Source organism: Lichenostomus cassidix, chromosome 6 (genome assembly GCF_008360975.1).
Source record: "Lichenostomus cassidix isolate B80296 chromosome 6, HeHo_3.0, whole genome shotgun sequence".
Lineage (NCBI taxonomy): Eukaryota > Metazoa > Chordata > Aves > Passeriformes > Meliphagidae > Lichenostomus > Lichenostomus cassidix.
The window spans coordinates 31,168,866-31,195,807 of NC_139487.1; the positions used below are offsets into that span (position 1 = coordinate 31,168,866).

At 40.5% G+C, this 26,942-nt stretch overlaps 1 protein-coding gene and 1 long non-coding RNA gene across 4 annotated transcripts in view; one reads left to right on the plus strand and one right to left on the minus strand.

Annotated features, from left to right (window-relative positions):
- LOC146435597 (uncharacterized) lies at positions 1–26,358 on the minus strand. Its single transcript, XR_014853031.1, has 5 exons — positions 22,670–26,358; positions 20,705–20,861; positions 20,352–20,536; positions 5,924–7,398; positions 1–1,220 (listed from the first exon to the last, which is right to left on the minus strand). It is a non-coding gene; the product is annotated as an uncharacterized LOC146435597 (long non-coding RNA).
- TET1 (tet methylcytosine dioxygenase 1) overlaps positions 1–26,942 on the plus strand; it is a 77,268-nt gene that overhangs the window by 26,784 nt on the left and 23,542 nt on the right. For all 3 annotated transcript variants that reach the window (XM_085064301.1, XM_085064303.1, XM_085064302.1), the window contains 4 exons: positions 10,053–12,570; positions 13,786–13,876; positions 14,490–14,583; positions 26,353–26,561. In XM_085064301.1, coding sequence (XP_084920427.1) covers positions 10,053–12,570; positions 13,786–13,876; positions 14,490–14,583; positions 26,353–26,561 — 2,912 coding nt within the window. The remainder of the gene's footprint in view (positions 1–10,052; positions 12,571–13,785; positions 13,877–14,489; positions 14,584–26,352; positions 26,562–26,942) is intronic.

Consider the following 26,942-nt stretch of genomic DNA (forward strand, 5'->3'; position numbering starts at 1 on the left):
TGAAATTAAATTTTATTACTTTTTTCCCCTTTAAACTGAGATATGAGCAAGTCAATGGATGGAATTGCACTGCTGTGGAATTTTACACAGAAAGACGGAATAATGGCACACTACAAGTTGGAAAAAATGTTGTCCAGAAAGCACTTACCATATTTATTGTGGATTTTTTAAATGAACGTTGTCATCTTGGAGCATCTTTCTTCAGTAAATATCAATTAAAATTGCTTTGAGTACTGATTGGAAGTTTCTGCTTGTTTTTTCACTCCCTGTCTTTTTGCTCCCTCCTTTTGATAGGTAGACCTTACTTTTGGTGTCGGAGCATCCTACACAAATCAGTGAATTATCTCACTTCTAAAATTATGGGTTAACTTAGCTTTTACCTGAATTTTTAAAATCCTTTTTGAAAGAAGTGTTCTGATTTTGACCTTTTTCAAGCTGCATGTGCATCTGTCTAAATGGGATTAAATCTTTAAATTATTTTGCTCTTGATAGGATAGGCTCATGGAGCCACTTGATATGAGCAGGCATGATTATGATTGTGATTTAGCACAGGACACTTGCCCTTGCAGCTTTCCCAGCACTTCCACGTGAACGCATTCATGAACATATGAAGCACTTGCATGTTGTTTGTACAGTTCTGTCATGACTACTCATGTATGTAGATGTTTTTGAACAGAGCTCTAACAAAGAAAGCCTTTGTAAGTGATCTGTAAATTATTAATCTTATTCTAGTTATTTTCTAGTCCTTATTTTTTCCACTCAGTTTCTGGTGGAGTTGAAGCCTGTGGACTTTTTCATGGGGTGCAGAGATGCTGTTCCTGCAAGGCTCACTTACTTCAGTGCTGCTCCCTCTCCCATCAACCTCTCCTCGTGTCCCTGCGCTTCCTCAGGAGCACCATCGTGCTGCTCTTTGCCCTACAACTCCCCAAAATGTTAAAGGAAGAAAGGGACACTGTCCTTGGAGAGGAGCAGGGTTTTCTATTGTACCTCATTTGTTGCTGTAGTAGAGCAGTTGTTGAGGACAGTGCCACTACTCAGGGTTTGGTGGAGGCAGAGGCACATCGAGGCTGGGAAGTGTTGAGTGAGGCCAGGCTGACCCTCCTGATCACAGTGGTTTTGAAGAGACTTGCATGTTTTGAATCACTATTTATTTGTAGGTCTTCACTCTCATGATGTGTTGTAGTGCAGGGCCTTCCACTTTATTGTATTTAGAGTTGGAGCTTTGAAAAAGGTAGAAAATGTGTTTATGATCAAAAATGTCTTAAAATATCCAGTTAAAGGGGCATAGTTTCTGGAAAGGAAGGAAAATGTGGAGATGAAGGTCAGCTGTATAGGTGTGTTGATTGATACATTGTTTAGATGTTCTTAAGTATTTAGTATTACAGTATTAAGTATTACAGAATAAACACTGGGTTTCTCTTCCAGGTATGTTGTTTTGTTGACATTGTTTGAATTTACTACTGAATTACGAGCTTTATTCAGTACTTGTATTTGCTGTAAGTAATGCAGGCATTGAAATAACTGCGAAGCTCTGCCAATTCCAGTAATCTGTTCTCACTGTGCTGCTGTCCATACATTCATTTATAGACAGTAATATTAAAAAAATGCTTTGAAAATGGGCACTACCTGTTCAGGATCTGATACCATATTGCTAAGCAAGTTTGTTTATTGCTTTTTGCAATTGATATGGGAGAAAACCATTGAGAAGCCCTAAACTTACCTGGGTGGCAGCAGATTTTTCACTTCTGTGGTTTTTTTTCTTTCTGCCATGTTATACCAAGGTTTTTGTTTAGTGTTACTGATTATGGGAAAATTAATTTAGCTGATACTATGACAGCAAACTTTCCCATTGATATTAGTAGGAGCCTTGCTTTAGCAGGGACCAAGAGATCTGATTCCTACTAAAATAAATTCCTAATTTTAGTATTTCATTGGGGAGTTAAGAATTCATGCTTTCTTTTTAAATGTTAAATGCATGAAACTTGACTGATATAAAGAAAAAGGAAACCAGTATTTACATATAAGCAACTAACAATAATCCCTTTTCATTAATTTATGTCAAATTACTATATAGGCTATATACAACAAGGCTATCCTTGTTGTCCTAACAACTTTAGTATTAAGCCTTTTAGAATACTAGGATTTTTTTAAGCTGGGCTACAATTGAGTGGTTTGTGTCTTGACTGAATTCCTTTCTCAGCATTTTGTTGCTAATGTCTATATTGCATTATAATTTAATTAGTGCCCTATAGTAAAATGTGGCTCTACATTTCATGTTCCTAAAATAAGGGGTTTGCTGGACTTGTGAATAAAATGAAAAACTTCTCTGTGTTTATAAATGCAAAGCATTCACTTCTGTGACAGATGATCACTGTCTGAATTCTGCAGAGCAAACACCACTGTTGCAGTGCCACTGCATAACAACATTGCTGTTATTCCAGGATGGGAATGAAAACTGCTACTCCTGTAAAGAGCACGTGGAAATTACAGTGCAAATTCTGTTTTGAGCTTTATTTAAACCATAGGTGTGCTAGCTTTAAGACAGAAGAGGAAACATAATTTGCATTTTTTTAGGCTTTTTTTCCTCATGAGAGTAACCAAAACATAGATGCAAAATCCTGAAAAAAAATTAAAATCTGCCTTGTAGCCTGGTGCCTTAAGTGATCAGCATGACTATTTCAATTTTTTTTTCTTTTTTTTTTTTTTTATCTGAAATAAGCTGCTCTTCTGACATACCTGACACTGTCTTTTCTATTTCTAAAGAGTATTAGTTACTGCTTTTAGTCTTGTGGCTCTTCACCAACTTTAAAACCAGGCTAGAATGGTGTCATGTGTCCTTAGCAGTTCTGGTCTGAGGGCAACTACCAATGTGTACTAACTTGTAAGTAATATAATTGGTTGTACAGCAGGTGGTGGGGCACTGAACCTTGATCCTAAATTAAGGAGCTGAATATCTTCCTGGTTAGGTTATGGGAACTGTGGAAATTTACATTGTTAGCTTAGCAGTTTGGATCTTTACTGCACTGAACCCAATGAGAAATTAACTTGTCTCAGTTTGGTTCACATGTGGTAAACCCAGGAAACATCATTATGAGCACTGGTTCTTGTGCTGGGAGGTTGTAAGGCTGTATCATTTCATTTGGCTTAAACATAATTTTTTTAAAATAGCTCAAAGAACTTGAATTTGAAAACTCCCGTGGATGAAAAGTGCATCCAAATGCCTAACAAGATGCTTAAAAAATTCTTTGCTCTTTCTCTGTCTTGCTGCAAAAATGTGCACCATAGTTGAAGGCTAGACTTCTCTGGCCTTAGCTTAAAGTCATTGAGTCTTGTTTTACTTTTGTCTACTAGAACAAGGAGCCCTCTGTTATCAGCATTCTTTTCCACATAAACTGAGCAGGAGTTTGTGGCTTTTCAATTTTCTTTCTCTTTGGTAAATTGCAGAGTGAGTAGAGAGTGAACTTGAGGCTTTCACTTCAAGATGTTTCAGTCCTTTGTCATTCTTGTGGTCCTCGAAGGCCTCTCCAGCATATCAATGTGTCGCTTGAATTGGGGATGCCAGAACAGGATGCTTTATTCTGCTGGCAGGTGCAAAAGTGCCAAGTACAGGATAGAAAGTAACCAGTCTTTTCCTAATTACATTATTATTTATGCACCCAAGAATCTCACTAACCCTTTGAGCCATAAAGTTGCACCAGGAGTTTCTATAGTTACTGTGCAGTTGATAATTGACCATGTTAATGTCCTCCTTGAAGGCACTGCTTTCAAGGTAGAAACCTGCCTTTTGTCAATGCAGTCCCATGTCTCTTGCTAAATACACAATTTCTCTTTAGTAGTGATGAAAAGCCTGGCTTGCCAGCTTAATTTAGGAAGGACTACGTCTGGTCTTTGAATTACTTGCTCCTTTCTGTAAGTATTAATTTAACTGCTCTTTCAGGTCGTTGCTAAGAATGTTGCACATGGCTGTGATTTACTCCCTGAAGCTCCTGTTACAAACACTGTGATGATTCTCCATTTGCAGGGAAGGACCAGGCAGCACTTCCTTAACACTGTGCTGATGGTTTCATAAATGAGTAAACCACAAGAGACATTAGCTGGGGTGGGTAAATTCAGAGACTGAATTTCTTTCATCTCTGCCTTTTCACTAAAGCGCATTAGGGAAAAGTTCTGTTAGGGAATACATACTGCTGCTGATTGTATCATTTTTCTTTTTGGCTTAATTGAGTGCTATATTTTCCAGAGCTGCCAGGGTCTCTTTGAGTGCTTGGTTTCAATGTTGAAGACAAATGATTGAGTAATTCAAAACACCAGTAAAAAAACAAACCAGACCAAACCCAAAACCCAAAGAAAACAAAAACAACCAAGCAAGCTGCTTGTTTATGTTTGCTTCTGTGTCAGAAAAAGTACTGTAATGCTTGGGGGTTTTTCTTCCTTAACAAATCCATTTCTTGGATGCCTGTGTAGGAGAATGGGGTATCCTTCATTCTCTGTTTTTTCTTGATCCTGTTTGTAGCTTTTACAAGATGGAGCCAGGAGTTGATGGAAACAATAATTGGAGTTTGTGGCTGACAGAGTCTATTTCCAAGTAGTAATCCAATAAATAGAATTCTATGGGAGTCACCATTTGAAACCCTTGCAGTCAAAATTAGTATCCTGTAGTTTATTTTGGTAAGTAAGTGTATCCTTTAGGGGCTTAGAACCTAGATCTTCTTCGTTAGTGGTCTCACTGAAGTTGTTACACAAGGTGGGTGGGAGGGCTCTGCCCTGGTAATGATGTAGGAGAGAAAAGGAAGAGAACAAAGATGTAAAGACTTCAAGGCCGTCATGCACTAGTTCCTCTTGGAAAGAGAAGATAAGGAGAGCTTTTCTGGAGGGAAAGCTGGCTTGTGTTTGAAGAACATAGCAAAGAGGCTATAAGTGTAGATTAAATTGAGATGAAACTGAGAGCTGAGCTGTAGTTTGGAGAACGTTCTTTGCTGTTGTGGCTACAGATACGGAAAAAAAGCAACCACAGCAGACTTTTTAGCTGTAGTAAGATACAGTGTGAAATGCTACCTGGTGTGATGCTCAAGTTGGTGACTGGGTGGTTTGATACTCAGGGAAGTTGGAAGTGTGTGAGATCCCTCCAGGAAAGCATCGATGTCCTGCCCCAGGTCAGGTTCCTTTCTCCAGATTTGCAGGGCCTGAGTTTCTGTGTAAACCAGTTTCTGTGCTAAAACTTGTCAACATAATGTTGCCAACATAATTGTCCTATTCCTTGGTGCCATCTGTGAATGCTGCTCTCTTGAAGAACAAAACACCTTGTACATTCAGGCTGTGTTACATTAACAAAGGTCCCAAATCTGTTTCTCTGCTTTAAGACCTATAGAAAATGTGCCTTAGCTGAGCCAGTGTAGAAGTGTGGTGCCCTGAGAGACTCCTTCATGTCTGCAGTTACGCAGTGTGCTGCTAACTGCTTCATGCCTGTGGTGAGGTTGATGGGGAATATGCCCCAGCTTGCAGCTTGTCCCCTACTCTGCTGTTCTCTTTTTTGGGAGCCTGCTTGGACACCCTGCTCAACCTCCAGCGTGTTGCTGCTGTCTGCATTACAGTAGTCAAACATATTGTGTGATCTGAAACAGAAGTTTGTTCTTAAATGTATTACTGTATCTGCCTTTATTTTAATGCAAAAAAAAACCCCAAACAAAACCAAACAAACACAAACAAAAACAGCAACAAAAAACCCAAACCAACCAAACACAACAAAACAACAACAAAAAAAAAATCAAACCAAAAAACCTAACCAACCAACCAAAATGCAAATGTAGCCATATTCAGGAGGTGACCTATAGCTTCCACAGCATACCACCTTACATTTGCCTCTGTTCTAACCAGAGTATGGTTTCTTACTTAGCACTCAGCATAAGCAATTGTTTCTCCATACCTGTGCTGTCTCCCTGCTGCCTGTTCTATCCATATCTTATCTCCTTATCCCTGTATGTTGGTCCTGTCCAGTGCAAGTCCTTGGCTCCACTGAATTTCTGCATGTCCTGTGGAGCAGACACTAGACAGCAGGAGTAAATGCCACAAGAGTCAATTGCTGCTGAGCAGCTGGCTGGTGCTTTCTTATGTCTTGGTGAGGCAGTGACAGCTGACAGTCGGACCATGAATCAAACACCTAGGTTGAATGTTAGATGAAGTACTTTTGGGGTTTTTTCCAAACAGTTTTTCTGAAACAAAACTTAGGTTGTGGTATTGGAACTGTGAGGAGCTGCCAGCTCTGTCCCAACTTGGAGGGAGTGCGTGGAGCTGGCTGTGTGGCTGCAGACAGTGGCAGGATCCAGGCTTACCCATGGCACTGCAGCTTGCAAGCACTTCTCACCCACTCATCCTCTTGTGCTAATGAATGTTGTGACCTGGGAAGAGCTGTCTTTTGGGTCATCCCAGTTTGTGGCATAAGCTAGGAGATGCAAGCATTGTTTGATCTGTTGGGCACTGTATTCTCACAGGGCTTGGGCAGAATCTTACAAGGGGGGCTGGTTAGGGGACTTGGCCTTAGTAGTCCGGTTAGTCATCATGACTTGCTTGTAGAGCCATGTTATCAGTAGTTGGACAGGGCATCATCTGTTATTTCTTGTTTATGGGAATAATTGGTCCTGGTGGTGTCCTTAGTACAGTGTGTGTTGTTACCACCTATAGAGGTTTGAAATGAGAGACACACACCGATGACCTGCTTGCTGTTGTTCAGAAGGTGTGGAAATATCTTTAGGGTAGCTTAAGTATTGCATTTTGATTGTGAATTGGTGAATTCTGCATTACCTCAGAGGCATTGTGTGTTAGAAGTTGTTAGTAAGTGTGACTCTTTTCCGAATGTCAGATGTTTTACTGTAACTGGCTGTTTGTGTGTGCTGGCAGCATTAGCTCACAGAGTGAATTCTAATATGCGTATATATGAGATAATATCTGGTTGAAGTTTGAGTAATACAGCAATGGCCATAGCAGACTCTGTGGTTCCTGTCCTAATGGCACAAACTACTGCAAAGCCTGAGTTTGAGTATGATTTGTTAGTGGCTCGTGTCTCCTGGCAGAGCAGAGCTCTCCTTGATGAGAGAGAGAGGAAATTACTAGTATTGATCTGGTTTATTCTCCAACTTTTCATTACACTTGTGTAAAAGCCTTAGAAATTGATCAGATCAGACTTACGTGCTTCCCTCCTGTGAATGTTAATGCTGTTGCCTGGGGTTGTGGTATTCTTGTCTGGAGTTTTCCCTGGGTTTTTCACATCCAGATTCAGGCAGGACTTGAAGATAGATTGCTCCTAGGTTGAGGGCAAGAATCAAATGAGCTCTGTCCCTGGTAGTGTGTCTGCATTTCTCTTTGTGGTGGGAAATACTAACTTCACATCCTAACAGGCCTTTTCTGTTTGTGAGGGAAAAGAAAAGCTATCTTTTAGGATCCATTTCAGTTGGGTAATAGGAGATAACACGACACAGTGCTTAAAAGGCAGAGTTTGATGAAAACAATAAGGTCTGATTTTATGACAATATTTTATCTTCATGTCGAAAAATAAAATAAGAACTAACTCATGCCAATGATATGATTCATCTGCTTTTTTTTCTTCCTCATTGCATGTGGGCAGCTTCTAGTAATGTTAGTGGGAAATAGGGAGTATGAGGAATAATTTTTTTTTTAAGCAATTCCACCTTTGCTGCTGGGATCACTGGTGTCTTACAGGGACACAGCACTGTATCTGTGCTGTACTAGCAGGCTGGGGAATATCCTGAGTATTTTTGAGTGTAGCAGTGCTTTTTGGCCAGATGAAGTATTTTATTGAGGAACAATCTAGATGGGAGGACTGTGATGACACTTTTATACTGAGTGCTGTCAGTGGATTCTATGTCAGATCTTCTCATCTCTGCTAATTGTGGATGAAGCGTCTTCCTTCCCTATGCCTCTTATTGCTCCCAAATTACCAGACTTAAGTTATGAGTTTTTTTAATGTAGTGAACAATCTCTCTAACGATGAACGGAATACCAAATGTGGTGTTGTGTTGCAAGTGATGGGGAATTAGTTTTCATCTATCTGATTTTATATCCTGAGCCTCCTAATTGTCTGATTAAATAATTTTTAATAACAATTTTACATGGTTGGGAAACTTCTGGACTGGTAGAGATATCACGTATACTTTTGCCTAAGAAAGAACAATTTCATATTCTAGTTCTTCCTGAAGTTAAGGTAATTGAAATTCAGCTTTTGCACAGGTATTGAATTGTGGGGTTTTACTCTTTTATGGTGGGCCCTTAAAGTATTTTCTGATACAGTTGCAGAGACCTGTGTGATGCATTTACTCCTGCTAGCAATACAATCTGTAACCTGTTAAGCTTTTATGGATCCCTTAGAAAGTGCTCAGTGACCCCCTGGGTCTGGGAATCATTCACTGAAAATCACCAGGATCCAGAGGAGCTCTAGCTCACAGACCATTAGTCAGGTTTTGTGTGTAATGGAAAGACATTAAATAAGGAGTCTTTTTGTATGCAGTATCTGTAGGTTTGACTTAGCAGCGTAGGTGCTGGATATGGTTTTATGTAACATTTTTAGGAGAATTCATGATGCCTCTCATAACGTCTTGGACATGCTATGGATTCCTGGTTTTGTGTTTTATCAGCTGGGAACCAATTGCAGGGTGACCACAGCTCCAGATTGAGCAGGCTCCACATGCCTTGTTTTGCCTGGGGGTTTCTGGCAATTCCATCTTGATGGTTATAATTAATCATAAATCTATTTTGAATTTTTTCCTGAGTTTTCTCAGAAGTCTGTACTCTTTAGTTGGTATGACTGCAGAACCATCTCTGGTATCACTGAATGGTTCATACTGGGTGGTATTTTCTGGGCACTGCTATGATGTACTCCACCAACTTGGGGTTAATTACCCCATTGTTTTGCTGATACCTGATTTGAAAGGCAGTCCTGGTTTTCTTTTAAGTACCAATTAAGGTTACAGGGGATTAAAGAACTCTTAAATGTTGCAATCAGATGAAGGACTAGCACTATCTACTGTGATTTTAAATTGTTTTTTAAAAGGAACTTTAATATAAATAGAAATAAAATTTTATTAGCATAACAAAAATTGGATTCCTGCCTTTATTGCTGCTTCTGCCTAAGTTTCTGCCTTAATTTTTTAAATTTTTGCTTTGCATAACTCCTTACTTCATATCCATAATACTGTCTTAAGGCCCATTTATATATTCTTTCCAGGACACAATATTTGAACTCTGTCTAGATTTTGACATTGTTTAAACCATGTGAATTGTATAATATCAGTGATGATGAAGAACATATATACCAAAATACTAAAATTTAGCATTTACTTAAATACAGTTTAGAACACCTTACACAAGATGCTGTTGAGAAACCTGGAAATTTCCATCTAAATACAGAAGCTAAACAGCTGTTAAAGAGTAACTTCCAAGTGAGCTGATCTGAATTGGCTTTCTGTTCATTTCTGCTTGGGGTTTGTAATTTTTTTAAGGACTTGAAGCATGAATGGCTGGTTTTCAGGCTTAGCTAAAGTGTCCAACCAAGTCGTGTATTGGTTTAGCCAGTTTATTGGTCTAGCCAAATTAATGTAATTATGCCAAATTACTGCTGAACTTTCTGTGGTTTAAGCCTTTGGGTTTCATTCTTGCTTTTAACAAAAGTTTTTAACCTTTTTTTTTATGTGCTTATGCAAATTAATTAAAAATGGAATCCTTACATATACTTCTGAATGCTAAGACCCTTTATCTGACTACTCATTTCATTAGTCTCTCACCATCAGCCACCACATTTACACAAATTCTTCCTTTGCTCTCAACAGTGGGGAAAAACAGCTATAAATGCGGATAGGATCTTTAGCCTTCAGGTTATTTTCAAAGTTCCCGTTCTGGGGTTTTCTTTTTCAATGTCTGTGCCTAATTAGGATATTCCTTGTATCTGTCAAAGGTAGGGTTTAATTGCTGTAAATATGAAGCTTCTTATTTTTAATGTGTTTTGAACAGCTGTTACAACAAGGTTTTTTATTATTATTTTATAGGCAAATTTAGAAAACAAACCAGTAAATGGCCGCAGACCAGAACTCATGGAATGCAGTATATGTGGTCATGGTGAAAAATACAGGGTGAAGACAAACCAAGCAGTAGCCATTGAAAATGTGCAGTCTAAGGAGAAAGAGAGAATGACTGGCTTAGAAGCAGAGAAGTGGGCACATAACGAGAAGCCATCTTTTGGTGTCCATATCAACGGCGACATCCATGGAGCTGTGACAGGCACTGAACACTTGAAACACGCTGACCACAGTGAAAGAGCAGCCTCTCCCAGTCAGTTCACTGAGCCAAAAAAACCCTTTGCACACACCATCAAAAATGGCATAAAAACCCTGCATTATTCACCACCAGAAGCAGTTGCGTCATTGAAAAATGTATCTGTAGAGGAAAGGACGGATTTGACGAGCAACTCCCACATGCAATGGCCTAAGGGTACCAATCTGAATAACATAGTAAGCACTCTGACAACTGGCACTGGCTGTGTTCACCCAGAAAACCAAGGAAATGTTTTAATGAAAGAGGAAAACTGCACTTTCAGCATCTCTGAGTACTCTGATCAGTCAGTTTTGCAGACAGGTCCCATCTTGGATCTGCAAGAGAGCTTGTGTTGTCCTCCACTGCCTGAGGAGCTGCAGGCAGGGAAGGATGGCTTTAAAGTACCTAATGTGGAGACACAGCCTGAGAATTGTACACTCCAGCCTACTTTCTTGTCCCTGATTAAAAACAGAAATTTAACTCTGGAGCAGGTTGTAGCTATTGAAGCTTTAACACAGTTGTCTGAAGCTCCTTTAGAAACAACTTCACCAGCTAAAACTGAAAGTATTGAATGTACAGGAGAAACATCCAGCTTGCTCCCTAGTTTTAAAAGGGATATCTCGTCCTCCTTCACATCCTCTGCATTAAAAGAAATCAAAGACACTTACTTACAGAATGAGCAACAGCTCTTGGCTCACTGTGCTCACTCGCAGCAGCAGCTCCCTAATAAGGCAGTGTTATACAATGGCCAAAGTTCAGTGTCTGAATTGTGTGATAAACCTGCCAGTCTGGCTGGGGAGATGTATAAATTGCAGTTATCCTCAAGAGATACCAAAACTTTATCTGACTTAACATCTGACGCAACATCATTTTCAGGATATGATTCCAAGAATAGTGGTGCTCATGAGCCAGTCACCATTGCAGGGTATTGCAATGCTTCGTGTAATGTCCAGCAAACAGGGAACACCTTGGAAGCTCCTGGCCAGTTAGAGCAAAAGCCAACGTGTAATGATTTGAAATTGGGAGGTAGTTCTTTGATTAAAGAAGGAGGAATTCATAGCCAGGATGAAGAGGATGTAGCTGCACAACTAACTCAACTTGCAGCTCTGATTGAATCGAACCAGACAAATCCAGAGCAGAACAACATAAAGACATCACTGCTTAATCTAATATCACATGAGAGGCAGCCAAAATATAACCAAGATGTGTTGCAGAAAAAAGAATCAGTATTTTTTAGGCATAATTATAGTTCCTTACTGTTAAAGCAAAAGCAAGCAACAAACAAGAAAGGAAATGCTGTGCCATGGAAACCAAGACACAAAAAGAAGCCTCAAGAAGCACGCTATCAACACAATAATCAAAACCAGCCAGAGCTGTTGTCATGCCAGCATAGTGAATTGCAGGACATTTGGATATCATCAAAACTGCACAAGCTTGGTCAAACCATGCCACAGGACTCCAGAATAGCTCCATCTGAAAAAAAATCTCCAAGAACCAAAGTACAGAGAGCACTCAGTCATAATACTTTAGCATCACAAGAAAAAACTAGATTATTTCTCCCACAAGCACAGATAAAATTCCACAGATGTTTACCTGAGGCACTGCAGGAGAAAAAAAAAGACAGGTTGTTTGGCTGTGAAGTGGTGAATGAGCAAATGAAAACTGCAGGCTCCAGTGACCCACTAGGCACTGATCCACTGAAAAATGAAGTTGTACGTAGCCACCACAGCAACCTGTCCTCCCGTAATCCTCTGGCTGCTTCACAGCTGAAAACATCATCCTTGTTGAAAAGACCAACTGAAAACCTACAGATGTTTACAGAAAAATGTAATTCTCAGGTACAGCAAACAGCAAATGTCAGTCAGGCGCATCCTTTGCCACCAACTTTTAATCAGTCTAACTTGAGAGCTAATGAAATGTGTAGTGAAAACAAAGCCTGTGTTCAGCAGGTCAAACAACAGGTAGATCCGAAGTCCCAGGTGCTGCCTATTCCCTGTGGTGGGGCCCAGGTAGCAGGTTCTGCTGAAGCTCTCAGGACTATGGAGTGTGTGGGTGAGGTGACTGTTCTGACATCAACCAGTTTGGGTACTGACCACGCCCAGAGCACAGGCGACTCAGGGTGTTCCCCAGCAAAAAACACGCTCAGCAGTTTCCTTGAATCACCTATGAAGTTTCTTGATACCCCTACAAAAAATTTAATAGACACACCTACCAAAAAAGGACAATCTGAATTGCCAACTTGTGACTGTGTTGGTAAGTGTTTTTGCTAACTTTTGCCTGTGCGTTTCAGATGGAGGTGTGCTTCTTTTAATGTGAGGAGGTGTATGTGACAACTGTTGCACAAGAATCAGTGTTTCACCATTAGAAGACAGGAGGAAATTCTTTCCCGTTTGTAACTTTTGCTTGGTGTTCTTTAGGCCTGCAAAGCACAGCAGAATTGAGTATTTTTGTACTGCAGCTGGCAGGTTTAAATCCTCCACTTAAATTTAAACCTGGAGGAAAGGCAGTTTGTCTGATCATTGTTCTGCCATTGCTGACTTGTGCTTTATGTGTAATGCAGATAAGTCTGCATTTTATCAGGCCCTGATTTTCCTGGTCTGGAACTGGTCTGTGCCTGAGCAGGCTGGGCAACAATGTCCCAGTGTATTGTCATTGTTGCCTAAATCTGTTAGAGGCGCAGGAGAGCACAGGTGGGGGTGGCCTTGTTCCTGTCACTGTCAGTGCCGATGGCTGCTGTGGGATGGCCTGGAAGAGTAGATTACCAAGGCTCCTGACACTTCTGGTGCCATGGAGGAGAGCTCAGGTGGAGCTGAGATGGGGCCACTAGTAGAGTAACTCTGTTGCAGCAGGAGATGTCAGAGCAAACTCTGCGGGGAGTGTTGTGCAAACAGCTTGGCTGAGGGTGTGAGACATGCTGTGCTGCCACACTATCAAAGCACCCAGATGGAAAGACAAGGCAGAGCCTTCACAACAAATTGTACGCAGGCAGATTGTTTTATCTTTGCTTTCATGTTCTGAATCAACAGAGTGCTTCTTTAAGAGGCCTGGGTTATGTTTTCTGTTCTGTAGTATATAAGTTAATTTGTTTTATTGCCCTCAATTCCCCTTTGTCTCAAATGAATGAATAATGTTACTACCAACAAGGATATTGGGAATTTTACTTAGTCAATACATGCCAGCTCCTCTGATGAAAATTTTAAAGAATGTAAAATATTGCTATAATTAGGGTTACTTTATAACATTAACAAAAATTCTAGCAGAACCATAGAAGGAAATAAGTATAAAATGATCTCAATGTGTCTGAAGAGAAAAGCCTGTCGTACTCTTTATTCATAATATTTCAGGGTCAAATTTTATGTGTTCTAATTTAATTTGGAAGGCATTTCTGTAAACTGTTTCTAAGATTACTTTTAATGGGGTAAATAAATTCTGTGTGTGTCAATGTAGTTTTTTTTTACCTGCTTACAGAGCAAATAATAGAAAAAGATGAAGGCCCCTATTACACACACCTTGGGACAGGACCAAGTGTTGCTGCTGTGAGAGAAATTATGGAGAACAGGTGAGGAAAATTCAGTGTTTAATGCTCATAGTGTTTTTGACTGTCTAAACAGGGAAGAACTAGAGCTCTGAGAAATGAAGTGCTGCATGTAGCTTTGTTTTGCTGAACTTTTTCTGTACTCATTTGTAAAGTGTTTTTTTGTTCAGATGTGCATGAGGAGAGCAGGAGCACTTCAGTTCCAAACTTGTGTGTCTTTCCTGAGCCCCTGCAATGTCAGGGTTGAAGTTCAAGTGCAGTTGTTCTGAGGTGCCCTTGAAGTCAATAGGAAGGACAGGGATCAGCAGCTGGCAGAATAAGGTTTTCTGGTGTCCTACATGTGAAGAAGCTGTGGCAAACTGGAAAGAACAAGGTCATACCTAGTGACTGATTGCACTAGGCTTTATATGTATTTTCTTACCCAGATAATATTTCCTTAGTGACAGAAGTTTATCAAAAGAGATGTCAAAAACTACTCTTGCAAGTAGGGTTTTAAATAAATTTTTTTTTTTTGCTTTATAAATACTTCATTTTTCTTCTCAGTAAAAACAAATTTATTATTTTTTTATTGAAAATGTTTCCTGTTTTAAAGTGGTCTACAGTAGTTTGTTTTACTCATGAACTTTTTTTAATGCAGGTATGGAGCAAAAGGAAGCGCAGTAAGAATAGAGGTAGTGGTTTATACTGGAAAGGAAGGAAAAAGCTCTCAGGGGTGTCCAATTGCCAAGTGGGTAAGTTTTTATGTTAAATCAATAAAGTTGTTCTGTGTGGCTTCAAATGATGTGTAGTCCTTGTCCTCAAATACAGTCTGATCTTTAATGAAGATCTGATTCTTAATTGATTGGAAAGTCTGCCTGAATCATGAAGCTAAGGAAAAGTTTAAATTTTTTTTTTTAAATTTTAATTTAACATGTGGTGCTCTGTTACATACTGTGGTTTGAATGAGTGTGAAAGGGGCAGGCTTAACAGAGCTAGCAGAGATGAAGAAGGATAAAAACACCCTGACGGTGTCTGAAAGTTAAAGTGCCTTGTGAAATATGTCACTAGGAATTGTGAAAAAGAAACAAGAAGGGATGGTTGCTTGGGGGAGCTGGAAAACTATCCTGTAACATTTTCAAAAACCCTTCTCAGTTGCATGACTGCTTGAAGAAAAGAGAGTGGAAGAATTTCACTCTCATATGCCAAGCGGTTCATTTTACTATTTTTGAGGAACTGAACTCAGTGTTTGAAAATGTAAATGTTATGATGATAGTTTTCACCAAAGTCTTGTCTCGCATTGCTTCATAAGAGCCAGGAAATGAGGTAACAGACATGAGTTCCAGGAGAGAGCTTGGAAAGAATTGATTGTCCTTTATCTTTGCTGAAACATCAGAGGGAGGTAAAAAGTAGACTGGAAATCTTGTAAACTGAGTTTTGGAAAATAATAAAAGAACTTGGTTGTTGAAAGAAAAAAAAATGTATTGCTGTATTTAGGAATTTCAGGCTTGATTGGAAAAGCTGTGAAGATAACTGTACAGTTGGTAGGGTAGTATTTGTAACTACATGCCAAAATAAGGTTATTGCATATTCTATGGGAGTGAATTTGCATGTTAAACATTTATTGCTTGTGCTTGGAACAGTTAAAATGTGTTCTTTATACTCAATACATAAACTGTTTTTCAGAAGGGAATTACATGTGTGCTTGTGCTTCAGATAATATTTAATAACAAACCCAGTATCCAAGAAAAAAAAATTGTAAAACTAATTTCATAAACAACTGACCCAAAAAGAATGGAAAGATTTTTCTCACTGTTTCAGCTAAATGAAACACTTGGTTTTATCAGAGGACAGGAGCTAAAAATTTTACCATAGAAACAGTTGTGAGCAGCTAAAAGTAAGAAGATATTTAAAGCTAACTCTTAACCTTGATTTTTCTGTTGCCAATATCAATATACTGTGTTTTATATAAGACAGGAATGGCAGGATTTGTGGTCTGTGCATAGCTGTAAGTGTCCCAGGTGTGTGCAACAGGACAGTCAGAGAGCACTGGGATGCCTATGGAAAGGGCTGGTTTAAGGTATGGGGACCTGCTCTCCAGTTAGGTTTTCACCTTTCTGTCTGTAAAATGTTTGTGAGAGGCAACTTTAATGTTCATTTGACTGAAGTTCTAGGCCACAGTGACTTTCTTTTGTCTGAGTTCACACCTAAAGAGGAAGAATGTTTTTCCAAGTCTGCTTGTGACTGCAAGTTACTATGTGACCCTTCAGTACACGAGAGGGAAGGGAATGCCTGACATCTTCTGTAAAACTGCTTAATCCTGCATAAAATCCACATTTTGGGTTGATGTTTTTAGTGTGTTGCATTAATTTTTCATGGGCAGTGCTACTTTTATTCCTTTTATGGAGCATATTTGGGTTTTGGCTAAAACCAAAGAAACTTGACAGTGAATTTTGTTTGAAAGTATCTGAAAAAGGTTTGCTGTGTTCTGTGATACTTGCAGCCATGAGGCTCTGTAGCTGCACAGAGACTGTGACTTCCTCATTTCCAGTGTCCTTTGGAACAGACTCAGTTCTGCTTTGCAGATGGACACACTCTTGCCCTCAGGGCTCCTGAGGGACTCGCTGCTGCAAGCAACGGGATGGAGTTCTGCTGAAGCAAATAGGATAAAAAAAGGAACTTGTGTTGATCACATTGCACTTTTCCCCCCCCCCAATTAATTTTCCCTATTTCCACTAGGCTATTTTATCTCTTTGGTGTATTTGGAAGCATTTTAAGATTAAAAGAGGCTTTCTAAAATACCTCTGTCCATACATTCTTCTGTTAGTGACTACATTCCATAACACTGATTGTCTCCTAAGTTATTTTCTCTTAAGTGACTCCCAACATGCACCTAGTATGTTAAAACATCTTCTAAGACAGACTCCTTTTGCCCACAGGAGCTGATGTTCTCTTCCTTAGATTTCAGATTGCCATAAACTTGCAAAATTATTTCTCTTTCACTCTTTTAATAATAAGAATCTCTTCTGTATTTTTTTTTATGTATCACATTTTATGGTGATACTTTTCTGCTCTGGATATGAACCAGAATACTCTTATTAGTTAAAGATTTTCAGTAAATACTGCCTGGAGTTGGAAACCTTGTGCATGTTCTATGTATAGGTTTCAGACTGACACCCACATGAACTGGGAAGATGTGTTTGTGATTGTTTTCACTGCATGAGGCAGCAGGAACAGTGCTTGACCTCTGGGTTTTTCCTTTTCCCCATCAAATTGTGTTGTCACATTTGTATATCAAAATAGAATTAATAGTTTTGCCACCAATTCCAAATATGTGGATATTGGTGTAGGTGACAAATGTGTAGTCAGAAAATAACTTACCATTCTGGGACATATGCTGGGGTAAATGTATTCTTCCTTCTTTTCTCTTTGGGTTTCTTTTGCTGTTTTGCTTTGTCTAAGTCATCAGAGTGTTTCACAGTATGTAAAAAAAAAAGCTTTGAAGTACTGAAATGGCTGGCCTGTCACTCTTAGTAACCTACTTGTATAATGAGAAGTTTCATGTTACTGTGCATCCCCTATAACCAGCCAGTGGTGACTGGACTCACTGGTCCCACCTGTTTCTTCAGAGCTTGAGCTGGTAACAGATCTGTTGTGGTTTGGTTTTCTCCTGTTCTGTGGGATGGTAAATTACAATTAACCTCAATTTATGTGCAAGGTTTGATGAATTTGTTAGTGGTTCATGAGTAGCTCACTGTAGGCATCATCCTGCAGCACTGAAGCCAAAAGCACATCGCTGACCTCAGAGGGGGTTGAGCTTTGGGTCTTAGTGTTTCTTGGATTAAATCCATTTCCTGTGGGTTCCTTCTCCTGGTTTCAGTGGATGTTGAGTTGGATCACCTACGCTATCAGTGCTATCTTTTGTCTTCATTTGGAGTTGCAATGTAATTTTTAAGGCTCCAACTCTGGAAAAAAGATGGGAGAGAAGAAATGATAAAATCCTCTAGGTCAGGACAAGGTGGGTTTTTTTGCCAGTATTGTCTCCACAGCTGATCAATAACACAAAGGTGGAAGAGCAGGCCATTTGCCTCCCAGAAGACTCACTTTGTTTCCAGCAATTCACAGCTTTGGGCTTCCCTGAGCTGGAGGCAGTGTTTTTGTGTTCAGTTGCCTTTCATAAATGTTGTCATCTTTTTCTCCCTTTCCTTCCTGTTCTCTTATGCTGGGAGTTAAAATGCTGGCAGTGATGATTTCAGCCCTGTGCTCCATTCCCAGTAATTCCTTGCAGTTGTTTTTGCTTTTTCACTGTTGCAGAGCAGTGATTTGACATTTTCATAGCACTTTCTAGCACTGTGCCAGAGTCTCATTCCTGCATGGTAATGCCCAACTCAGAGTCCATCTCTGTCTGCAAACAGACCCACAGAAACATCGAGCTGTGACTTGAGAAGTTTGAACTCTCCCTGTTATTAGCTTTCATGGGTGCTCCCTGCCTTGCCTGAACAGATTTCAGGCTGATGTGATCACTGAAATCTTCCAGGATTTCAGGATGTGATCACTGATTTCTTCCAGGAGCTTTTTACAAAGCTGGGGCCTCTTGGGAATCTTCAGGCCCTCTGGTAATAATGTATTAAAAATGAAGACAATGCACATCACATTTAATTCTTCAGTTGTTTCATCCTTGAGTTTCTTTGGTGGGTATCATCTGAGCTTGACTAACTGCTGCTGTTTGGGGGAGGGAACAGTGCTTGGGGTTGTTTGTTTTTTTGTTTGTTTGGGGTTTTCTTACTATTGTCCTCTAACCATTTTTGTCAGGGCTTTGACTTCAGGAAAAAAAATCCTTGGGTGAAGTCCCCTGTGAAGCTTTTCTGACATGGGAATTTTTCCAAACTTCTTGTTTGTTTGTGAGCATCTGAGCCTTATCTTCTCTGAATGCTTTCTTTTTTGCTTTTTTTTGGTTTGTTTGTTTTGGTTTGTGTTTGGTTAGTTTTTGCGGGGTTTGGGGGTTATTTGGTTTTTGTTTGGGTTTTATTTCTGTTTGGTTTTTTGTTTGTTTTTTATTTGTCTTTTTTCATTTACTTTTTTTTTTTGGTTTTTTGGGGTTTTGGGGTTTTATTAACATGGTTGGATGATCTGTTAAACTTTTAGATTCTGTAATCCTGGCTCTAATTTCTTTGAAAATACAACATTATGGTGCTTTTATGCTTTTTGGAAGTTGTTTCTTAGACTCTTTCATTTGTGTATTGTTTGCATTTCTTTTTTATTTATAGCATGACAGATCTTTATTTTCTTTATCTTGGCTGTTTATTAGTAGGCTGTATAAAAAATAAAAACATAGGGGTGGAATAAAAATGGATAAGAATACTCATTATAGTCCTGTACAAACACAAACCTGATGTTAGCCAAGACTAATGTTTTTAAAGTAATGCTTAGATATCCCAGTGTTATAATCAAGATCTTCTAGATCACTTAACTGATAGGAATTTGTAACTAAATGCCAGAAACTACCATTTGTGAAGTGCTGAGTGAGTATTAATAACAATAAACTGTTCTATAGATGCAGGGAAGATTTTTTTTCAATTTGCTAGTTTGGTTTGAGTTGAGAAAGTCATTGGAAGTGGGAACTGAGAAGGTGAGAAAACGGAGAAAGTACTTTGGCTCTGGCTTGCTCTCTATCAGTTCTTGTTAGTATTAGAAGAGATGTGTAGTCTCTTAAAGGGAACTGGCTGTGTGATGGTTATTTTCTGTGTCCTGCTGGGCAGTGAAGGGGTCGGGAGTTCTGGCAGAGCCCTGCTTGGCAGGGAATGGTGAAGCTGTTTTGTTATTTGGAGCATGAGTGGGAAATTTAAAAAAAATATTTGAAAAAGATTTTACAGTAAATTCTGCTGGACTGACTGTCTCATAGACACAGGTTTAAGTAGGATGTGCAGTTCCATTCTACTTTAAACAGCCTACTGTACTTTGTGCTTTTATTTCATTTATTGAGCTGTCTTTCTGATTCAGTGATGTTCTCCATAGAAGTCTGCAAGGAGATTAATTTTAGCAGATGGAGAGGGTGGTTGGTGGGGGTTTTGTTCACTTTTTTGGAGAGTGTTTTATTAGAAGATCACTTTTTTGCCATAGTGTTGTAGCATATTATGTTAGTGTGTGTATCAGTGCAGGCACTGTTTTCACTGTTGGCTAAATACAGAATTAGAGGAGTTTATTTCGGACAAAAATGTTTGTAACATCATCCAAAGTGAAACTGTTCTTGAAGTAAAAGTAATAAAGTAAAAATGAAAGAGAAAGCTATGTTAAACAAGGTCAAGTATTATGAAAAAGCAAGAATTTTGGTATTACCATTGCTGTATTTAAAGCAATGTGACCTCTGAGCAAACTGAGTGGTCATTCCTATTAAACTATGGCTGCAGCCTGACAGAAGGGGAAGCTTGAGGGAGTAAAGAGAGGAAGGGCTTTGGGAGCTGCAATGGGAATTTTGTCCTCACCTCTGCAGTGCTGCTGGTGTGATTGCAGAAGAATCACTTACCCTGTCTATGCTGCAATCTGGTCATTTGTAACCAGTGCAGCACAGGTGCTGGGAGCAACTGGAAAAGAAGAGTTTGCAGATAATTGCAGATATTGCACATCAGTGATACTCCTGCAGAAATGGCTAAGGAACTTCATAGGTTTGGATTGACAGCAGCTGTTCAGAGTTAACTCCTTTGGTGTAGTCTGCTAGCAACGAGAAGAAATAATTCAGCAAAGTGGAACTTATTTCCATTTTAACATTTCTTAGACATGCTGAGAATAAAAGGATATAACATTTTCCAGTAAGAAAATAGTTTAATGTGGTTTCATTTGTGTTATGGGGGGAATTAGGAAAAAGAAGGGCAGACTCACTTCTGCAAGAAGCTTGGCCATTTGTCTTGCTGTCTGTCACAGCACCACCTGCCAGAACAGCTGCAGGTTTAAACAGCACCTTGCACTGGTAGATTATTAGGGAATTGTAACTTAGCAGAGTCTTGTCCTGTGCTGGGGTGATCTCCATACATGGATTCTGTAAGTGAAGCAAAATCTGAAGGTTAGAAAAGCTGGAGCCACAGTGTTCTAAATGAGTTTCCTATTTCAGGAAATTACAGGGAGCAGTTAAATATGTTCTCACTTTCAAATCAATTACTGATACCCTGCAAAGGAGACGTAATTTATTTTACTGAAGAAGTTCAGAATGGCATGGAGGGAATACTGCAGTGGAACCACATGGAGGTGAAAAAAACCTAAAAGGACCTTTTTGCTGGTTCTGTTGTTTTTGGGGTTTTATTTATCCAGTAATTTGTAGCAGTGTATTTAACTCAGTTAAAATTTTGTACTCTTTGCTAGTGGTGTCTGGTTCCTATCATGTTAACGTTAACACAGCTCTTCTGGTGATCGTAATTGGAAAGTAATTTCTCATCCATGTGGTAATTCAGCATCTGGTGCACTGAGCTTCTGCAGGCCGACCCTTAGCTACTTATATAAGTGGTGTACGTGCTAATTTGGATAGACTGGCTTATGTCTTGGGACATTTTTATTCACAGTGTACTTATTCCTTGTTCTAGAGCTCCTGCCAAGGAAGTAGAACTCAAGCATTTGGACAGCTGAAGCAGGTTTTATTAATAGTGTAACTTTACTGGTGCTGCTCATTGCAAACCATTCAGAAATGATTTGAAAAAAATAGGAGACAGAGGTGCCAAACTGCTGATGATAGGAAGTTGTTGAGGATAATGAAGAGGAGGGACTGGCATCATGAAGAGCAGGAAGGACTTGGAAGTCAGAACAAATGGCCACTAAAACAATAGCTAAAATTCACTTGACAAAGTCCCACAAAAAGCAGTGTTGTAGTTTCACATACACAGTGGTGGACACGGTGGTGTTAGTGCTTGAGATAATGGTTCATTAGACATCAGCTTGTTCAGTTGTGATAGAAACAGCAAAAGAAACTGATGAGAATTATCAGGGAGGAACAAAGAAAACACAGACCATAGTTCTGCCTCTGTGAGAAAGCGTGTTGCCCCCAGGCTGAGGTACTGGCTGGGTCTGGTTCCCCAGCTCCAGAAAGCACAGCAGAACTGGGAAAGGCAAGTGCAGACTGGCCAGGCTGGCAGGGAGGGCAGGGGAGAAAGCAGTGCTCCCTCAAGTCTCCAGTGGCATGGAGAGCTGAAGAGCAATATAATATGTCTTACCCAGTCTCATCCTGGATCAAAACTAGAGGGCGCTGGCAGGTAGCGAGCTCCACAGGAAGGAAAGGTAATGGTTTTTTCTTTCACGTAATCTGTAATTAAGCTTTCCTAGGAATGTAGTGGGTGGTAAATTACTGCATAGATTTAGAAGTGAGTGGAGAAATGCAGAAAAAGCAAGTCCTTGAAAAACTAGGAGAGAGTACATTCCCTGAGCTGCTGGTGGGTGGGTGGAAGGTGCCTAGATGTGGAGAACCATCTCCACATCCCAGTGCCTTTTTCACTGCTCATCCATAGGCAACTGCTGTAAGTCACTCTCAGGGCCAGGATAAGGTTGGACAGTATGCTCCTCTGACCTCATTCTTGTACTCTTCAATTTTTAGCATCCCTTTCTGTCTATTCACTATCCTTTTGTGCAAGGGTAAAATCTTAACTTCTCCTCTTGTTTATCCCATAACTTGCTAGATTGCTGGAGCAAATTATGCTGCATATGGCACCTCTTCAATAAATATGCCATAGCATCTGGCTCATGCTTTCTGGTAAGAAAGTTGGGTAAGCTTAGGCCTTTGTGGCTTGTAGAAACAGAGGTTTAGCTGTGGTGTGTTGCCATAAGAGCTGTTGATTGTGTCTGAGCTGCCTGGCTGTGGCTCACCTTGAAGGCTTGCTCATATTCTCAGGTTCTGCTGTTTGAGAGTATCTGGACTAGCCGATAAAATAAATCACTTGAGTTGCTGCTTTCCTTTGGATATACACATCAACGAGGACACCTGGATAGCTGTATCCAGGAAGGAATGCAGAACATGGTAGTGGTGAGTGCACAACTGCAGCAGCAGAGGGATGGACAAAACTTGGGTTTAAAAACGTTCAAAATAACTCAGCATCCTGCCCAAATTAGCAACCTACAAGGATGATACTACTGCTACTATGTGTCCAAATGTGTATGTGTGCTCCAGGGAAGCTCTCTGAAGGGGCTGTGTCCTATCTCAGTGTTTGTTCTAGACAAGGTCACATTTGCACACAGGTGAGGGGTGGGTAGCCTGTCACTTCAAGCCCAGTTATTGAGTGCACAGCAGGGCCAATGGGTATCAGGTGAGCTTTGTGGTGGAGTTTGCTACATTTTGTTGCTTTCCACAAGTTCTGTGATGCAGCTGAAACAGATTATTCATTGTTAATGTGGGAGTCTTGATGGAGTCTTAGCACTGATGACATGGAGTGCTTGCTGAAATGAGCTCAGGGGTGTTCTGGCCCTGCATGCTTTCAAGAAGCTGATCATGCCATCATACAATCATTTAGGCTGGGAAAGCCCTCTAGGGTCATTGAGTCCCATCATTAACCCAGCACTGCCAAATCCACCACTAAACCACATCCCTAAACACATCTGCACATTTTTTAAATCACTCCAGGGATGGTGACTGCACCACTGCCCTGGGCAGCCTTTTCCAAGGCTTGACAGTGCCTTCTGTGAAGAAATTTTTCCTAATATCCAATCTAAACCTTCCTTGGGGCAACTTGAGGCTGTTTCCTCTTGTGCTGTTGCTTGTTGTGTTTAAGTGTTACATAATGCATCGCAAACTTTTTACAAGTCTGTTTTGTTGATTATGTTATTTTTTCAGTGTGAGTCAGACAGTCAGTCCTAGTTAGCTTGTGTGGAAAAGTAATTGCAGGGGAAAGGTTTTTATTTTCCCATTCTGAAAACCTAGCTTTTAAGTTCCTCCACTTAACAAATGATTTCTTTCTCATGCCTTGTAAATGCATTAGGGACCAAAATTACACAAACTAAAGCATTGAATTATTTACTTTATCACTGTTGTTAACTACATCACAGAAGTCATGAGTAATACCAAAAACTTTTGGACACAAGGTTTGCCAGCTGATTTCTGCTTTGTTCCCAGTCTTGAGGAAACACTCCAGGGTTCAGTTGTCCTGCTCAAAACTGCTTTTCTGTACATTGAGTGCGACACTGCTGTGGATTTATTATTATTATAGAAGAGAGACTCTGTTTATTATTTCTCTGAGAATGTCAGGGGTAGCATGTGGATGGAATCATCAGTTCCTGTGGAAAAGCAGCATGGCTCCAGCTCTGGCTGCACTGTCCCTGGCCACGGGCCTGCTCTGGTGCCAAGTGTGCTCTTCTGAGACTGTAACAGGTGAGAGAAGTGCCTGAGCTCTGCGAACAGAAGGACAAGAGCACTGTGGCTGTAGAGTCGGGTGAGCATGACCCACAGAAATTAAATGCAGACAACTTATAAATCCCTTCACTGCCTTTGTGGCCTCAGAGGTGATTGGACTGTAAAATGTTTTGGGGTCCAGTAAGAGTATTGGATTCTCTACTGTATACATAATGAAGCAAATTCCAACTACATTTAACTCCAGGAAAGTGTGGTCTTGGTTTAAAGAAAACTATAAATTTTCTTTGTGTTCACTTGTCATTTTTCCTGGACTCTGTTTCCAGTTTGGAGCTATACAAGAACTTAAGAAGGGCAACCTGATGTTGTACAGTACCAGACTGTGCTTTTGAAGTTACAGCCTAGAAATAAAAAAAAAAAAAGATGTAAAAAAGAAGAGTAAAAGCATAATTTCACACTGAGTAACAAAATGAAGTTGGTTTTCTGACGAAGAGACTGTGCTGCCTCAGGAATGTAAAACTCACATACTCACACTGATACAAATAACCTGTACTATGTATGAGCTGTAACTGATTTCTGTAAACCTCACCCAAATGTAAATGAGTTGGGTGTTTTTTCTTTCTTTGTAAAACATACTGAACTGCTGGGGAGTCACAGCCATGACTCCTTTTGAGGAATGGTCTGTCAGAGGCATATACTCATATTCTCATTAAGCTTAAGGCTGACTGTAAGACTGTGTGATTAACTTTAGAAGGGCCATACTTTCTCTCTTGACACAAATTAACTTTAAGCTTGCTTCTTCCTGCTCAGCCTGCACAGAAGCTCTCTCCAACTGTTCATCTGTTGCAAACCTTTTCATTTGCAGATGACTTGCAAGTGTGCTTTGGTTCCTGCTTTTAATGAGTCCAAATGATTCAGGTATTCAGAGGTCATCAGGCTAGGGGGTCACATATGAATGACAGATGCACATCTGGCAGCAAGGAAGCTTTGACATCAGTCCAATAGGGAATTTGCCTGAATGCTCAGATATTTGGAGGTATTCAAAGAGCAAGTGAACTGTTGCCTTCCTGTTTCCATAGACCTGGCCCAGTAATGTTGTCTGTCATCTGTGGGAGCTCTGCTGATGGAGAGGGGTGAGTGGCTGCATGCCTGGAGCAGGCAGATTGTGACAGAGCTGGCACAGAGATCTGCAGTGCAGTGGCGTCGCACACAGCCAGAGCTGTGCGCACACAGCAAGAGCCACATGGGTCCCCAGCCTATGTATGACACTGCTGAGGAGGACAGAGCCTCTACCGCCTCGGAGAGGGCCACGCCTGCACTGTTTGAAGCTACACACTGGAGTGTTGACACCTTTGCTGGAGGCTTTGTACAGGCTGTGCTGGCTAAAACGTGTTGGATGAATAAATAAACCTGTTTTCAAAGACGATGTTGTATTACCTTTAAAACATTTTTGGTGGTCTTAAATGCATCTGTCTCAGATTGTGGCAAAACCATAAATATGTGGGAGTGGGACTGTAATTTTTTCCCATTTTTATTCAGTGGTGTACTCTACTGTTCCATACTGGTTAGTCTGTGTGTGAGGAATAAGGCTGACAAGATTGCTTTGTATATCAGAGGTTAGTAAAAGCTTCAGCACTCTAAGAACTTTTATGCAGATAGTCTAGGGATATGTTCTGAAAAATCCCATTGCATTCCTCACTAAGAGCAGTCCATTTAATCATTTTCTTCTTACCTTTCTTTGCAAGGTGGGAACCATCTTAGGTACTGATCTGTAACACTGGTAGCTATCCTAACACCTGCCTATGTGTGCTTTTGGAGTGTTTTCATGTACCTGTACCACTGCCTTTAGTGGAATGTTTGGCACTATGTTTTCTAGCTTTTTTCAAGGTAACGTTAGGTTCTCAGGGAATCTGTTGTCCTTCTACAGATTATTTTCCTTGTAATGCATCTTCTTTATTGCTTGTGTACAACACCTGAAATACTACTCCTCCTGTAAAATGTACTGCTATTTCTTCTGCAGGTAAAAAAGCAACACAAAATCATGTTCTACGCCAGAGATGAGTGTGTGATGCTGTCCCAGTCCTGCTTGCAGATGGACACTTTCTGGGCAGCAGCATTTCTTGCTTTTCCAGGCCTGACTTGTCCCAGAGAAGAGCAGCTCATTAGGTGATGCTTGTGCTTAGCAGAGTAATCCAAATGATTCTTGCAGGTGATACGAAGAAGTAGCGATGAGGAGAAGTTGCTGTGCTTGGTCCGTCAGCGCGCAGGACACCACTGCCAGACGGCTGTGATCGTCATCCTGATCCTGGCCTGGGAGGGAATCCCCCACCTGCTGGCAGACACGCTGTACAAGGAGCTGACGCAGAGCCTGCGCAAGTATGGCTGTCCCACCAGCCGCCGCTGCGCCCTCAACGAAGAGTGAGTCCCTGCCCTGCCGAGCCATTCAGTGTTCTTGGCAGTTCAGTAGTTCAGCTAATACATCTCCAATTCCAAACCACCACGTGTCATTTCAGTGCCACCCCTCGTTCCTGGCTTTTCCTCGAGAAAAGGCTCTCGGTGGGAGTTGTATGTGCTATGCCCAAGGTGAGGGGTGGCGATGAGCCGCTCTCCTGGCTCTGTGCACGCTGCCCAAACTCAGCCAGCATTCCCTGTGCACACGCAGCTGTGCCAAAAGAGCTGCCAGGAAGGCGGTTTGTCACCTTCTGAAGTAGACCTGAGATTGAGCATTCAAAACTAGGATCTTCTTCTCTGTGCCTCTGAGAGGAATTTAGTTTAATTGATGAGAGAATATATTGCAGC